The sequence below is a fragment of the Ictidomys tridecemlineatus genome, chromosome 4 (genome assembly GCF_052094955.1).
Source record: "Ictidomys tridecemlineatus isolate mIctTri1 chromosome 4, mIctTri1.hap1, whole genome shotgun sequence".
Lineage (NCBI taxonomy): Eukaryota > Metazoa > Chordata > Mammalia > Rodentia > Sciuridae > Ictidomys > Ictidomys tridecemlineatus.
Window position 1 is genome coordinate 146797070 of NC_135480.1, and position 15585 is coordinate 146812654.

Sequence of the window (15585 nt, forward strand, 5' to 3'; positions counted from 1 at the left end):
GCCTATGTGCAACTGTACACAAAATCAAATTGCCTTGATTGCTAATGGGAGCTAATTCAACCTAGTCAATGTTGGCACCTTGTTTGGCTGGACTCTTAAGCCCACTTAGCTGTATAACCAAGGCCAACTTTTTGTTGATCTTTTCTTCATAGCCTTCATTTTAGTATTCTGTTTCAGGTTTCATTTGTGAATAATGCCATTCTTCTACATCATGATGTGTCTCAACTCTATTTTTTGTTGTTCACATTTCTGTAACATGGAACACTCCAATGACTTAAAAGCATTACTGCACTTCTCTGAATTGCACACTACTATGCAATAAAATTCCAGCAATCTACACTTAAAGGTATATTAAGAGTCTAAAAAATTGCTTGTCATCACCACCATTCAAAAAACACAAATAAGACCATAGAATTAAGAGTCTTGATCAGTTACCAACATCCAGTTCCAAGGTCTAGAGGCTTACACAGAACACCAGTTGGCCAGAGCTGTACCTCTCCACTCCAGGGAATCAGAACTGCTTTGTCTTTTGGCTCACTCAGGATGCTTGTGCTAACAGCATGCCACAGGCAGATTCACTCCCAGCATCTCTGCCATGCCGAAATGGAGACCACAGAATGTCTGGCCTCAATATTGCCACAGCCTGCAACAAGCGTGAGAGGCTTCTAGGGAGCAGGCTGTGTTAAAGATGCTGCTTGACAAGTTGACGCAAAAGAGGCTATAAATATGCCATTGGTTCCCGATGCTGGAAAATTCTTTCTGACAAGAGAATGGTGTTTCTCACTGACACTGAGAGAAAGCACTTCAGAATAGTTTCAGGCCAGCTGAATCTTGATGGATCTCCCAGTGAAACTCTTTGGTAGAAGCCTCCCTCCCCTTAAATGCCTTCAAAGCACCCTGTTATTTTTCTTTGGTGGCTCTTAACACTTTTTAAGTAAATAACTCTGTACTACCAGTCTCTCTCATGGGGCTGCAAGCTCCATGAGGGCAGAGATCTTATTGATGTTGTTCATAGCTGAGCTCTCAGGTTACAAGCAGAATTCCCAGAACATAAGTCATTCAGCAACTATCTATGGAATGACAAACTCTGCAAAACCCCCTAGCTTTCCTCACCCCAAATTCTCTCCACTATCTCTATCCTCATCTCCTCTCTATACTGCCTCATGGTTAGAATACAGTTAGTTCCAGAGACCTATTGCTGTTCCCAAACAGAAGAATGTAATTAGAATACTTCACCTTGCTGGCATTTTGAATATAAAATCAGTAGAGTTAGTGACACAGATATCAGATGTTAAATATTTCTATTTCTACAAGAAGAGAAGTGAGTAGTGTTAGAGACATGCTCATTTTTTATAGCGTTTATAATTTAATAGAAAGGATAAACTGAAAAATTAACATCAGTAGACATGGTCACACACAGGAAGTTCTTAAATGACGCACAAAGAAGGATCATCTCAAGGAAATGGAAATATGATATATAAAAATTACTGGCCCAGATGTAGCTTATTAAAAGTTGCCTGGCTTAAGGCTATTTTACATTATTTTACAGTTTCATGCTTTAAAGGGATCCAAATTGATTGTGATGAGTAAGGTACAATTCCAAAACTAATTCTAAACTTCTTGAATTTTAAGTGGAATCCAAGAATTTTCTCTCCATTACTATTTCAACCAATTGCCCTTATTTCTCTCCAAGGACTTGCTATGTTTGAATGTTTTTGCCCCTTCTAAAACTCATGTTGAAACTAAATTCCCAACGCAAGCATTGGGAGGTGGGGCTTAATGGGAGGCATTTAGGTCATGAGGGTTCCACTCTTATGTATGCTACGTAAATAGGACTTGCAAGAGTGGGTTAATTCTCTTCTGTCCTCCACCATGTGAAAATACAGTGTTCCACCTCTATGAAGGTGCTATTGGATATAGAGACCAGGTCCTTACCAGACACTAAAACTGCAGGCACCTTGATCTTAGATTTCCCAGACTCCAGAACTGTGAAAAATAAATTTCTGTTCTGTGTAAATTATCTAGTCTCAAGAATTTTGATAAAGCAGTTCAAAACTGACTTAGGCCTTCAGAGATTAGGGAGATGCAGAAAAATTCCTCATCAATATAGGGGCTATGGATTGGAGGTATGAACTGGTTTCTCCTCACAGCCATGGAGTCAGTTCTCTCATCAAGATTCCTATTCAATGAGTGCCTGCTACCAGGCAAAGCTGAGCTACTACTGTGAGAGATCCTAAAGAATAGTAACCTCATGTTAAGTAGTTTAATGTAACCATTCTACAATGTATATATCATGTTATACATTATAAATACATAGTTGTCACTCAGTATCCATGGGAGATGGTTCCCTGGTCCCTCTGAAATGATAAAATCCAGAGATACTCTAGCCTCTATGTAAAATGGCACAGTATTTGTATACCGCCTATGCACATCTCCCATATATTTTAAATTATTTCCAGATTACCTACAATACCTAAAACAATGTAAATGCTATGTTAACAGTTGTTATGCTATATTGTTTAAGCAATAATGACAAAAATAATCTGCACATGCTGGAAATCAGATGCAAAATTTTTCTACATATTTTTTATGTGAGGTTGGTTGAATCCACAGAGGTAAATACATGGATAGGATATAGAGAGCCGACTGTATACAATTTGTATTTGTCAATTACAAAAAGTAATTAACTGCTTTATTTTTTTTAAAGAGAGAGTGAGAGAGGAGAGAGAGAGAGAGAGAGAGAGAGAGAGAGAGAGAGAGAATTTTTTAGTTTCCAGTGGACACAATATCTTTGTTTGTATGTGGTGCTGAGGATTGAACTTGGGCTGCACGCATGCCAGGCGAGCGCGCCACCGCTTGAGCCACATCCCCAGCCCTTAACTGCTTTATTAAAAGAAGAAAAATCTCATTCCCATCTTCAAACAAGTTATAATTTTGGGAGAGCATATGGAACACTAGGAGAAAAAATTAAATGTTAATGGCTTAAGAGATTAAAGTTAAAAAACTGGAAACGAGAGAAAAGAGCTGAGTTAGGAGACTAGAAAGTTTACAGGTTGGAGGAGACCCTGAGCAATTTGTCAGGACAGGGAATAAAGGAGATAATTGATTTCTGTTGGGAAGGAGATGCTAGGGCAGGGGATGGGCAGGCTTGTGAGGGAGAGTGCCAAGCTCTAGGAAAGGAACAGAGACATAGGTTGAATATAGGGAATAGGAATTTAGAGGATCCTCAAAAGGCTAAATAGGACCACCATAGAATTATATCTGGAAGTCCCCTCCCAATATCCCCCAGGCCTTGACTTTTATCCACAGTTAAAATTAAAAAAAAATATTAAAAGGAGTTATGGAAATCTACTCATGCTAAATGTTAGATAAGGAGGAGAAGGGGATAGTATGAGAGTAGCTTCTGTCAGGGAACTGGAAAGGGGCAAATAAAACTTAATGGTACTGGAGAAGTAGAAAAAGGGATGGGCAGTGGGCACAGACCTCAATTCCAGAGGCAAAATGCAAGACCTGACACATTGCCCAGACTCACCCTCAATGGCCAGGACAAAGCTAACTGAAACAGGGGAACTTCTGTGATGCCTTCCTCAGCACAGCTCTGCCTTCCCAGGTGTTGAGGAAGCTATTTATAGAGTCAGACCACTATTTTGTCAGTTTGTCAGAATGTCTGTCATTCTGGAAATCAAAAGTCTTTGGAAACCAATCAAAAGTCTCTTGAAAATATGTATTTTTCATAGTTCATAGGGCATTTTGGCAGGGGGATTCAACTCCTTGGGTCACTGACACAGCATTGCTAAAGAGGCGATGGGATGCACTAGAATATAAAGCCACTGTAGCTCCTTGATGGCTTATGAAGTTGGTGCACTACCCCAACACTCTTGGCCAGTAAAGCAATCAAATCCCATGGTGGATGGGTGGATAGGTGGATGGGTGGATGGGTGGATGGGTGGATGGGTGGATGGGTGGATGGGTGGATGGAAGTTAGCATTTTCATTCATTTTGCTAGCATATTCACACTTCTTGAAGATTTTTAACAAGAGACTCTGGCAGAGAATCTTCCAGTTCAAACTAAGAACCTTACTGGACTGGGGCTAGAACGTGGCTGTCTGGCTTTCTAGGGCTGTAGATGGCATCATAGTTAGTAGTTTTCATGGGACCTCTCTGTATCATATAACTTTATCCAGCAGGTACACAACAGTGGAATCTTCCCAAATCAATGCCCAGCCACTTTCTGGCAAACTATTTTTACAGAAGGACATTCAAAAGACCAAGAGATGTCTCAAAAGTTACTGGAGAGCTTTGACAGTCTCTGTGCCCCCATATCTGCCACAGAGGGAGGGAAAAAGTTGCATATAGCTTTAATCTTATTCCACCTGCAAAGTAATTGCTTACACTTAAAAAATGCTGGATCGGCCTTTCTAATTTTATTATGACTTTATAGAATGTCACATTTTAATTCCTTTGTTGTTTCCACGTAGTGCTATTGTATTTACTTGCTAATGCAGAGAACAGAAAAGAACATAGCATTCCAGAATGTACTCTTTTCCATGATATGCCCTTCCTGTGTCAGCATGGGGTACCTTTACTTCAGTATCTTTTTTTTTTCCCACAGATGCATAAATTAAAAATTAAATTAGCAGACTAAACTGGCTCTTTTATTACTCCTTCAGATTAAACACAACTTCTAGGACAGCTTGGCATAGAAACTTCATTCCTCCCTCATGTCCCCCAGCCCAAGGGAGTCATGCTTACTCATGCCAATCTCTGAAAAGCTCATCACAGCTCTAGTCTTTCTGACTTATAAAGATGAAATGATTTGCCACATCCTGTGGTGCTTATGTTTTGTTACACACTATACTGTTTATATAACTGACTGAACTCCTCTTTAGCAAGTGTCCCACAATAGAAAACAATGAAGTTTCTTTTATTTATAAAACCCTGGGTCTTTTATAAATGCAAGGAAAAATGCTTTATAATATGATATCTAAATAAGTATAAACTAAAAGATACAAAAGTTTCTTCTCTGTTTGGTCAATCAAAAGGGCCAAGACTAGTAACAATTATAGATATCCACTGACTTTTTTTTCTAGCCAATGAATAGGTTCAAACTGTTCTTTTGGAAAAAAAAATGTTTGTTTCTTAAACAGGAAGGAAATTGGTTTGCATCTCTATTTCTCTTAATTGTCCCCATTTTATGTAGAAGGCTTTCAGCAGCTAAGCAGAAGGAAGATAACAGAATCAAGGGTTGTGTTACCAGAGAGTCACTGGCTCTTAAGTGTAAGTGGGAATGATGCAGAATCAAACTTCCCTGAGTTAGAAGAAACTAGAGACAAAGACAAAATGAAGGGTATTGACAGGAGTTTTTTGCTAACAAACCTTCTCTTGTATTGGTACTCTCCCTGTATATGGAGCTTAATTCATGAAGAAAGCCATATTCTTCTCACTTTCAGTAAGAATTAGACACAATGTTCTGACAATAGAGAAACTCCACAATTTCAGGGATTATTAATTATAAGATACTAATCCCTGATATGTGAATATTCGGGGATACAAGGCAAACTTAGGTTCCTCTTTAGAATATTTCCAGCCACAGACTGTGTAGATATACAACAGCTATTTCTTAGATTCATTATTTTTCTTAAGAAATAATGTCAACTAGTAATCACAGGAGATTTTTCAAATAATAGGAATTTTAGTAAAGAAAATAAGCTTCTATTTCATGGGGGAAATTTAAGATTACTCTAGGAAGGAGGAGGTTTATTGATATGCCAACATTCAAGAGAGGCAGGGGTTCCTGTGTTAGAAGCATTATGTACAGACCCGAACAATTTAGTGATGCAACCATCCAATTCTGTAAAAATTAATTCTCCTTGTTTCCCTCTAGTTTCTGTCATTCCCAATTTAAATGAAAGCTTTATAACACTGCTAAACTACAAACTGCATAGTTTGTTCTACCCACATTAATTATAAATTCATTTGTGGGGGGGCGGGGGAGAAGAGAAATAAATCAGTCATGCTAATTTAAAAAATTAAGTGAGGAACTGTCAAGAATGGCTTCCCTGAAGGAAAAGGAAGTCTTCTTTAGTTAAATTATAGAATAATTTATAGAAAATTACAACTATCAAATGAATTCTCAATACTTTGGAGCCACTGGGACCAGCCAACAATGGTGTTTTGCATTTCGGCACTGTAGGTTTGTGTTTCCTCTGACAAGTCATGGGTCACCCTTTGCCTTTTGCTAATACCTCCTGTGAGCAGAGCAGAGCTAAATGTACTGGCTCAGCACTTTAGGAGCCCATCATGACTGGGACACAGAGGCTATGATGCTGCTGATGATAATTCTGTTCTGGGGCTTTGATGATTACTAGGAATCAAACTTTAAGTATATACTGAAGCTTTCCTGTGTCACAACAGTTTGCAAAATTCTCTCCCCCTTTCACGACCCCCATTCTCATCTTTCAGCATATTTATGGAAACTGTATACTAGTAGGAATACTTTCATACCATCATTAATGCTACCCTTTGGTCTCTCTCCTGTAGTACTAGTACCATATGTACCCATGAGTTCCCAATTAACATAAACTACTTCACAGAGGCACAGGACTGGGAATCAAATACTAAATACCTTGAGATGAGGCCCAATGCTCATTAAAATGTAGTAACTGTCCAACAAGTAAATGCTGCTTGCATGGACCAGGGGGGAGATTCAAAGGGGCCATCCATGTGAAAAGACCATGCTCCTCATACCAGCTGCACTGTGGCCTCAGAGGGGAGTTAAGGGAGAGGTGGAAGGCTGCAGGTGGGATCAAACAGGACCATATCTGACAACACTCACACAATCAAGAGCACAAAGGGTTGACTTAGCAGATGATTACAAATCATCCTGAATGAGGTCCTGTGTACCTAATGCCGCTTAGTCGGTCACCAAATGCCAGTGACTCTAATGGAAATTTTGACTCCAGAGGGAGGATGAGATAAGGCCAAGAAATGCATACAGAATAGTGCAACATTAATAATAAAGGCCTGCGTGAAAGGAAGGAAGGAAGGAAGGACGGACGGACAGAAGGGAGGACAGAAGGGAGGAAGGAAGGGGAGAGAGAGAAAAAAAAGAAAACAGAAAAAAAATCCTTAAGAAAGTATGTACACACTTTTAACCTGATACTTGGGGTTGGCAAGTTGAATCAGCAATTGGGTCCCAGATTCATCAAGTGACCCAGTCTAGGAACCCTCTTTGTCCCCATGAGACTGACAGCTTTCTTCCCTACCAGGGGCACCGGCAGGGGGATCTCCACCACTGTCCTCTCCCATTGAGAGAAACCCAGGATCCAACTCTGTGAAAACTCTTTAGGCAACACCAACAGAGACCAGCAGGGCCCTCAAAGGACCTCAGATCAACTGAGCCATTCAAAATATCCCCACAAAGACTTTGAGAGTCAAACAGCCATTGGAATCACAGCCCCCTCAAGTAGGCAAAGATCCATATGCTAAACCTCAATAGGGTGAATGCCTACTAAAACAGAAACCAGAATTCCCACAGATAACACATAAAATGTTCAGGACACAATCAAAAATCACTCATCAACCAAACCCAAGAAAATTACAACTTGAATGAAAAAAAAAACAACAAAAAACAATCTCACTAATGACAACACCAAATTGAATCAGATAAATTAGATGCTGGAATTATTTGAAAAAGATTTTAAAGCAGCTGCCATAAAAAATACTTCAAGAATCAATTATAAATTCTCCTGGAACAAATGAAAGAAGCAGGGGTGGGGAGGTGGGGTGTAAATCTCAGCAAAGAAACAGGAGCTATAAAAATGGAAGTTATAGAACTAAAAAGTAGAAAGTTAAAAACTTGGTGGATTGGTTCAACAATAGAAATGACAGGAGACAGAATCAATGGACTCAAAGACAGAACAATAGACTTTGCTGAGTTCCAACAAAGAGAGTGAGGACACTGGAAATAAAGAGCCTCAGGGACATCTGAGACAATATTAAAATATTTTTATCATCAGAATTCAAGAAAGAAAAAAACAAAGACAGAGGAGATTGACAATGTTATGTGCACACACAAATATAACATAATGAATCCCATTATTATTTATATTTATAATGCACCAATAAAAAAACTGAAACATAAAAAATATATAATGGTTAAAAATGTACTAATTTGGCAAAAGACACAAATCTACAGATTCAAACACTTAAAGAATACAAACAGGATAACTCTGAAAAAAATCTACTCTAAGATGCATCATAATTAAAATCTTAAAAACTAAAGATAAACAGCCTTAAACACAACCAAAGGGGGGAAAAAAGATTCATTATTTATATGGGAATGCCAATTCATATTACAGTGACTTTTTCTAGCTATATCAAGATATAGTTGACAATTCAAAATTATATACATTAAAGGAGTATAACATGATGATTTGAGATACTCATCTGTGTGTGTGTGTGTGTGTGTGTGTGTGTGTGTACGTGTAATTATTCCCCAGGATTAAGCTGGCAGTGAATTTTTTTATCTGTAATTATGGAAGCCAAAATGAAGTAGTTTCAAGGGCTGAAAGGAAGGCCCTGTCAACTGTAAATTTCATATCCAGAAAAAATTATCCTTCAGGAATGAAGGGAAGATTAAGTATTATCAGATGAAAAAAAGGCAAAGAATATAGTGCTAGCAGACCTACCCTTAAAGATTGCTAAAGGAAGTCTTCAAATAGAAAATAATAAAAGGAAAAATCCTGGAGAATCATAAAGGGAAAAAATATAATGAAAAAAGCATATATATTGGTATATACAATTAATTATAATTTCCCTCATGAATTTAATAACTTACAAATATGTTCAAAACAAATTATTATGTCATCTGATATTCCAGACAATATTTTAAAATGGGGAAGGTAAAGGCACCTAAATGAAATCACAGTTTCTATCCTTTACTTAAAATTTTATGAAAAAGCATAGTCCAAAGTTAAAATAGTAATGAAGAATAAAGTGGGAAAAACCTTTTTATTTGACTTATTGTTATAGTAATCAGGACAGTGTAGTATTAATGAAGAGCTAGACAGATCAACAGAACAAATAGGGCTGGGGTTGTAGCTCAGTGGTAGAGTGCCTGCCTAGCATGTGTGAGGCCCTAGGTTCAATTCTCAGTACCACATATAAATAAATTTATTAAATAAATGTCCATTAACCTTACTGAAAAATATTTTTTTAAAAAAAGAGCAAAATAGAGAATCCAAAAATAGGTACACACAAACATGTTCCATTGATCTGCTACATTGGTTACAATTCAACTCAATGAAGGAAGGATAGCCTTTCAAGGAATGTAATGGAGCCTTTGACCAATCACAGTCAAAATATTAACCTTTACCCAAACCTCATACTTGTTGGAAAGATTAACTCTAAAGGGACCATACAGCTAAGTGTAAAACATTAAACTATAAAACTTTTAGAAAAAACATTTTTAAGAAAAAATAGGCATAAATCTTTGATATCTAATATTGGGCAAAGAATTCTTAGATGTGGTACCAAAACCACAATCTATAAAAGGAAATATTGATAAGTTTGTCCTAATCAAAAATTAAAATTTTGCTTGGTCAAAACTCATGAGAATAAGATGAAAAGGCAAGGAAATCAGGAGAAATTATTCGCAGATCACATCTCCAACTAAAGACAACTATACATATTTTAAAAAATTCTCACAACAGTAATAAAACAATTAGAAAATGGGAAAAACAATTAGGAAATGGGAAAAACATGAACATTTTGCTGAAGAAGATACAAAAATGGGAAATAATCATATGAAAATATGTTCAACATCATTAGCTATCAGAAGAATGCTATTAAAATCAATGAGATATCACTACATGCCCATCGGAATGGGGGGAAAAAATGTGACAACACCAGATCCTGGTAAGAATGTGGAGAAAGTAGATCATTCATATACTGCTGATAGGAAAGTAAAATAATACAGCCATTCTGGAAAACAGTTTTCTTGTAAAACTAAACATGAAATTATCATATTACCATGAAATTACAGTATTAGGCAATTATCCAGTGAAATGAAAATATAAGTCCACACATAAAAATTGCTTTGTTTGAAAGGGCTCAAGTTGAATCAGCTTAGTTGTGCTTCACCAATAAATGGTTAAAGAAATGAGAATATTGTGGGAAAAAACATACCATGTAATATTATTCAGCAATAAAAAGGAATAAAATATTGATACATCAACTTGATGAATCTCCAGTGAATTAAGTAGGGTGAAAAAAGTCAATCAAAGAGGTTACATATTGTTAAGACTCCATTTACTTAACATTTTTGGAATGTAAAACATTTAATAAGAAAGAACAGATTTAGTGGTGTGAGGAGGACTAGGGCCAGGGAGGATGGGGTCGGGGGCGTGGGTAAGGTTATGAAAGGGAAACAGGAGAGAGGGTTGGAGTGTGGGAAATACTTAGTATCTTGATTGTGGTGGCAAATATAAAAACTGACATTGACGAGATAATGGTATAGAACTACACAATACACACACACATACACACACATACACACACACAAATTCAAGTAAAACTGAGGAAATTTGAATAAGATTGATGATTTGTATCAAGGCCAATAACTAGGTTGTAATATCATACTAGATTTCTGCAAAAATGCTACCATTGAGGAGAAATGCAAAAAGTGTACAAAGTTCTCTTTGATTTCTTACAAGTGCATATGAATCTACAATGATCTCATAATATTTTTCCTGGGAGGTTCATTTGATGGCCCATGGCAATCAAGGCCAGAGTTACCGTGTGGAAAGGGCCAATAGCGAACTGCTTCTGAGTACAGGTTTTCATCATTTGGTTTATCATCATTGAAGAGCCGCTGCTTGATAAGGAAGGGAAGGAGGAATGTTGATTCATTCACACAGTATTCGACTCAGACATGCTAGTGACCAGTCTATCGGTTAGCATTTACTGATACCAACAGGCCTTAAATCCCAGAGGACGATGACACATCTATTTTATTCATCAAAGGTTGGTCTGCATCTGGCACAGTCCCTGACTCCTGGTAAGTGGAGTTGATACCTGAGTGAGGAAATGTGTGACATCTTAAGGAAGTTCCCGACAACTAGGAGTTTATAATATTTTGGCTCCACTGAGCAAGTAGGAATGTCCTAGAACCCTGAGGATTGTCTAAGCCTACATTCCTTAAAGGTTCCCTTCATAATAGCCTACTCTTTCAATTACAAAGATTGGTGAAGGAACACTTGAATCCCAGAGAGCCAACTATATAAGTGGAATGTGTCCTGCCCTTAAGTCAATACTCCTTTTCAAATAGCCAAAAGTATCCATGTTTATTTCAGTAGTTAAAATGTTACAACTAAAAATAATAATAATTGGTAAGCATTACGCATTTAAGTATTATGAAAAAAATATGTTAAATTTCATACCAGTTGCATTTCATAAAAACTGAATGACAGAACTAAGCAACCCTATTGCTTCCAAACAATAGGTTCATCCCTGGCAATAAATATGTCCCCAGATTTGAAAAGCAAGCCTCATCAGTTGGGGCTCTTTGAAGTCTAGAAGATCAAAGTGAAACAATTTTGTGGAGCCAGGAACCAGGTTGGTGTTTCTGATGTAAAAATTAAGGCTATGGAATAGGACAAGAGATTTTCAATATTTCTACCCCAACAAGTTCTCAAGCAGAAAGTAGCTCCCAGTATATCAGTTAATGAACCAAAAATAATCTAAGTTCTGGAGGCGTTAGTGATAAAACCAGAGGAGTGACACCTCAGACGTCTTGTAACAAGGTCTTGGGAGGCATGTTACTGAGATGCCTTGGGGATCAGTGGGCAAACTGGTATAACTATAGCCATCATTACAATGAGCAGACACTCATTTTAATTTTACTTTTACCTTCCCCCACAAAGTCTCTTCAGTGAAGATGGAAAAAACAGGTTTCAGCAGATGTCACTGGGCACAAGTCTAAAGACAGTTTACTAAGTATACGAGATAGCAAAGAAATAAAAATAAAATAAAATGAATCAAGTGATCTAAAAAATCCTGGATATAACAGCTGAAGTTGTGATTTCATTTGAAAGTTTAATATACTGGGAACACTTAGGAAGACTATATACCACGTCTGTTAACTCTACTTGCTGGATCTTCATCTGCCATATTTCACATGGTGATGAATGGAATTACTGATAATTTCATTTTTATTTTAATTATGCTTTTGCATTTAACTGTTGCTTAACTTGGGGGTTGCTAATATTTCATACAATTACTTTAAGTGAGTTGAGTTTTTTAATGTATTTTTTATTGATTTTTTAAAATAAAATAAATGACAGCGAAATTCATTACAATTCTCATTACATCTGCACAGCACGATTTTTCATATCTCTGGTTGTATACAAAGTATGTTGACACCAATTCGTGTCTTCATACATGTACTTTGGATGTCTATCACATTCCACTATGAGTCTTTATTGCATCTTAAGACCAATTACTTTTAGAGGAATTAAAATCATATTTTATAGTGTAAAGTCAGTGAAAAATAAGACTCCCCTTTTAAAACTTTGCTTTAGGGCAGCTTTGTCTGCATGCTTTCCAAAAGCAATTTGGGGTGGAGGGGAGTGAATTTTTTAGTTTCGGCTATTCAAAATGTAAAAGTTCAAAACCAAAGCAAAGGAGTTAATGAAAATGAGTTATTTTAATGATAGCTGTTTATTTTGGGGAGAGAAACAACAACAACAACAACAACAACAACAAAAATCCTTTTCCTTCATAAAGGTTTGACTGAGGGGAGTTTAAACATATAGCATTTCCCTCTTTTCCCAAAACGAATGGGTAGAAGTCCTAAACTAAATCCCACAAAAGAAGAGATTTTCATAAATGGCATAGTTTGGTAAGATTATTAAACCATCAGCTCAACCTGAATAAGTATACTTATTTCCATTATTAAGCAATAATTGATGTTAAATCTGAGTTATGGGCATAATCATTAAAACTATTCTTTCTACTTTTTGACAATTTTGTGAATTTCTATAATAAAATTAAAAAAAAAACAGTGTATTGAGCATCTTTGTAAAGATTTCCTTGGTTTCTCAGTGTTGTTACAGTTTTAATTTAGCTGATGTGAAACAAAAAAACCAGGCAGTGTGATATCCAATCACCTTTACTTAGGCCACTTCCAATAAGGTCACTTTTCTCCCCTAGGAGGTACTACACAAAATTTTCCTTAGTTTGATGTGTGTGAAGATTTTCCACTTGGGAATAAAATCCTCAGCAAATCCTTGCAGAGTGTTTTCCTTGTGTGACATGGAGCCAACCAGCTAAGGCTCTCGGCAAGGCAGGCGGCCAGGGTAAATCATATCTTTCCTGGCTTCACACGTGAGCCAGATGTTGGGGATTTTCTGAACTACAGGATCGTGGAGAAGAAGGTTTTTGCATTTCCTGTGTTTTCACTTGAAGCTCTCAAAGCTTCAAATTTATAGCCAGTCAACAGTGTCATGAACTGGTCTGAACACATCCCAAGAGAATAACCCACTGACAAGGCGCCTTGCTCCGCTGTGGCCTCGTAACATCTGTTGTAACATCAGGATGTCTCTGCACGGCTTCTCTCCCCAGTCATTTTAAGGAGAATCAGAGAAGCAGGTGCACTATTTCATCTTCTGAAACCTGCAATTCAAGGAAGTTTTACAACCACTTAAAAACAGTTTATTTTCTTACTGATTGCATTCTATTAAATTAATAGTTGCTCAACATAGTTAACTGAGAAATACATAAAAGAATGAACAAAGGTACATATTATATGTGGATGTGAAAACCCTCCATAATCCTACTATCCGTGGGGAACCAACATCATTTTCATATATTTTTCAAGAATGAGTAATGAATTCCTCGGGATCCTAATAAATGTCTATATATGTCATCATAAGCATGTATGTTTGTGTGTATATACAAGCATATATTTAAACATCACATCATAAGTATTTTTCTGATTATTAAATATTCTTAAATCATTTTGATGGCTACATAATTCCATCAACTAATTGTCTCATAATTCATTTTACCATGTGCCTACTGCTGGAAATATAAATTGCTTCCCATTGTTTTTTCCTCCACTGTAATTAATTTGCTTTGCTACACTTTGAAGTATTTTGACAAAGGAAATACTGACATATCTTTTCTGAACAATCACTTACCCTCTGTTTAATTCACCCTATGCAGGAGTAATGGTTTTCAACCTCTAGTATGTATCGGAATTTTCCAGAGGGCTTATTAAAAATGCAAATTTCTGGATCCTACCTCTAATTCATTCATTGAGAAGATCTTGGGTCAGACCTGAGAATTTGCATTTTTAACAAAGTTGCACAGTCTGGATCACACTGTGAAAACCACTGGAGAAGCACTTGCTGGGTTTGTGAGATGGAAATGAAAAGGGAATGTGAGACCACAATTTTCACATTGTGGTCTCACATTCCCTTTTACTCTCCCATTGAGAAATTAAGAGCTGCTTTAGTCACATTTTACAGCACAGCCCGTGGTCTGACATGTTCATAGCCTCCCTCTTTATGTTGAAAATAAGTTTGGCAAAAATGTCATGCTGGCAAGAGAGATTTCAGTTTTGACACCTACACCTTGATCTGGGATTCATTTTCCTCACTCAAGATTTGGCAAAGTATATGCTTTCCTTAATGTCAGACTGTGAAAATACACTCTGACTCACAAACCCAGTTTAAAACACCAAAGGAGTTGACAACGATCTCCATAACCAATGATTAATAAAATATCTTCATCTTGGGTTGTTACTCACACTTTGCCTGTATAGTAATATCTAAGTATTTACATAGGATCTCTGAATTGTTGTGTGAATAAACCATAAGAACCAAAAACTGTCTCTTTAAGCCTCTCCCTCAAGGTCAGCCTCTGCTCAGACCTGCCAAGAACATTACCTTCCTAAAATTTAAAACCAGATGTTTATATATTTCTGTGCCCCATCAATATGGTAAATAAAATGTTCAGAGAAACCACTTTTGGTGCAGCACATATAAAAGTGGAGTTCAAATGGTTTTTAAAATATCTTTCATAATGCATGGCTGAACTAGCAATAGTGAGAGAGTACTTTAGGAACCAGAAACAAGCAAGCAATCAAAAGGACTGCACAGGAGATGAAGATATTTTAACAATTTCAGTATCCAAGAGCTTGGCTTCTGAGGGGCCACATGGGAAAACAAGACAAAGCATGAGTCCAGATCTGGATTTGAGTTCAAAGAGAGACCCATTCATAAAGCAAGGACTTCCAAATGGCAACAGAGTTAGAAAATGAACTAGGAAAACAAAGCAAAGAAAAACTTGATCTACTATAAGGCCACAGGCAAGATGTCTTGGCTCTTGTAGAGAGGGAAAAGAAAAAAGCTCTCTTTAGAGTTTTTAACCACATCACATGGTTTTGAATCCTGAATTCATGTTATCTGTGTAGTTTAAATAAAATGTCTCAACCCTGATTTTTACAGTTATAAAGTAATAAGACTCCTTAAGTGTTTAGGGAGTCATAATTTTATTAAAAAGTGGGAGAGGGGGGGCTAA

At 36.9% G+C, this 15585-nt stretch overlaps 1 protein-coding gene across 9 annotated transcripts in view; it reads right to left on the reverse strand.

The window, feature by feature from the left end:
* The window catches only part of Glis3 (GLIS family zinc finger 3), a 434230-nt gene that overhangs the window by 158694 nt on the left and 259951 nt on the right, over positions 1-15585 (reverse strand). The window contains exon 6 of one of the 9 annotated variants that reach the window (XM_078047598.1): positions 12292-13674. The exons of the other annotated variants lie outside the window; for them this stretch is intronic. Coding sequence (XP_077903724.1) covers positions 13639-13674 — 36 coding nt within the window. The 3' untranslated portion in view covers positions 12292-13638. Of the gene's footprint in view, positions 1-12291; positions 13675-15585 lie in introns of those variants that run through there. 9 annotated transcript variants of the gene reach the window in all.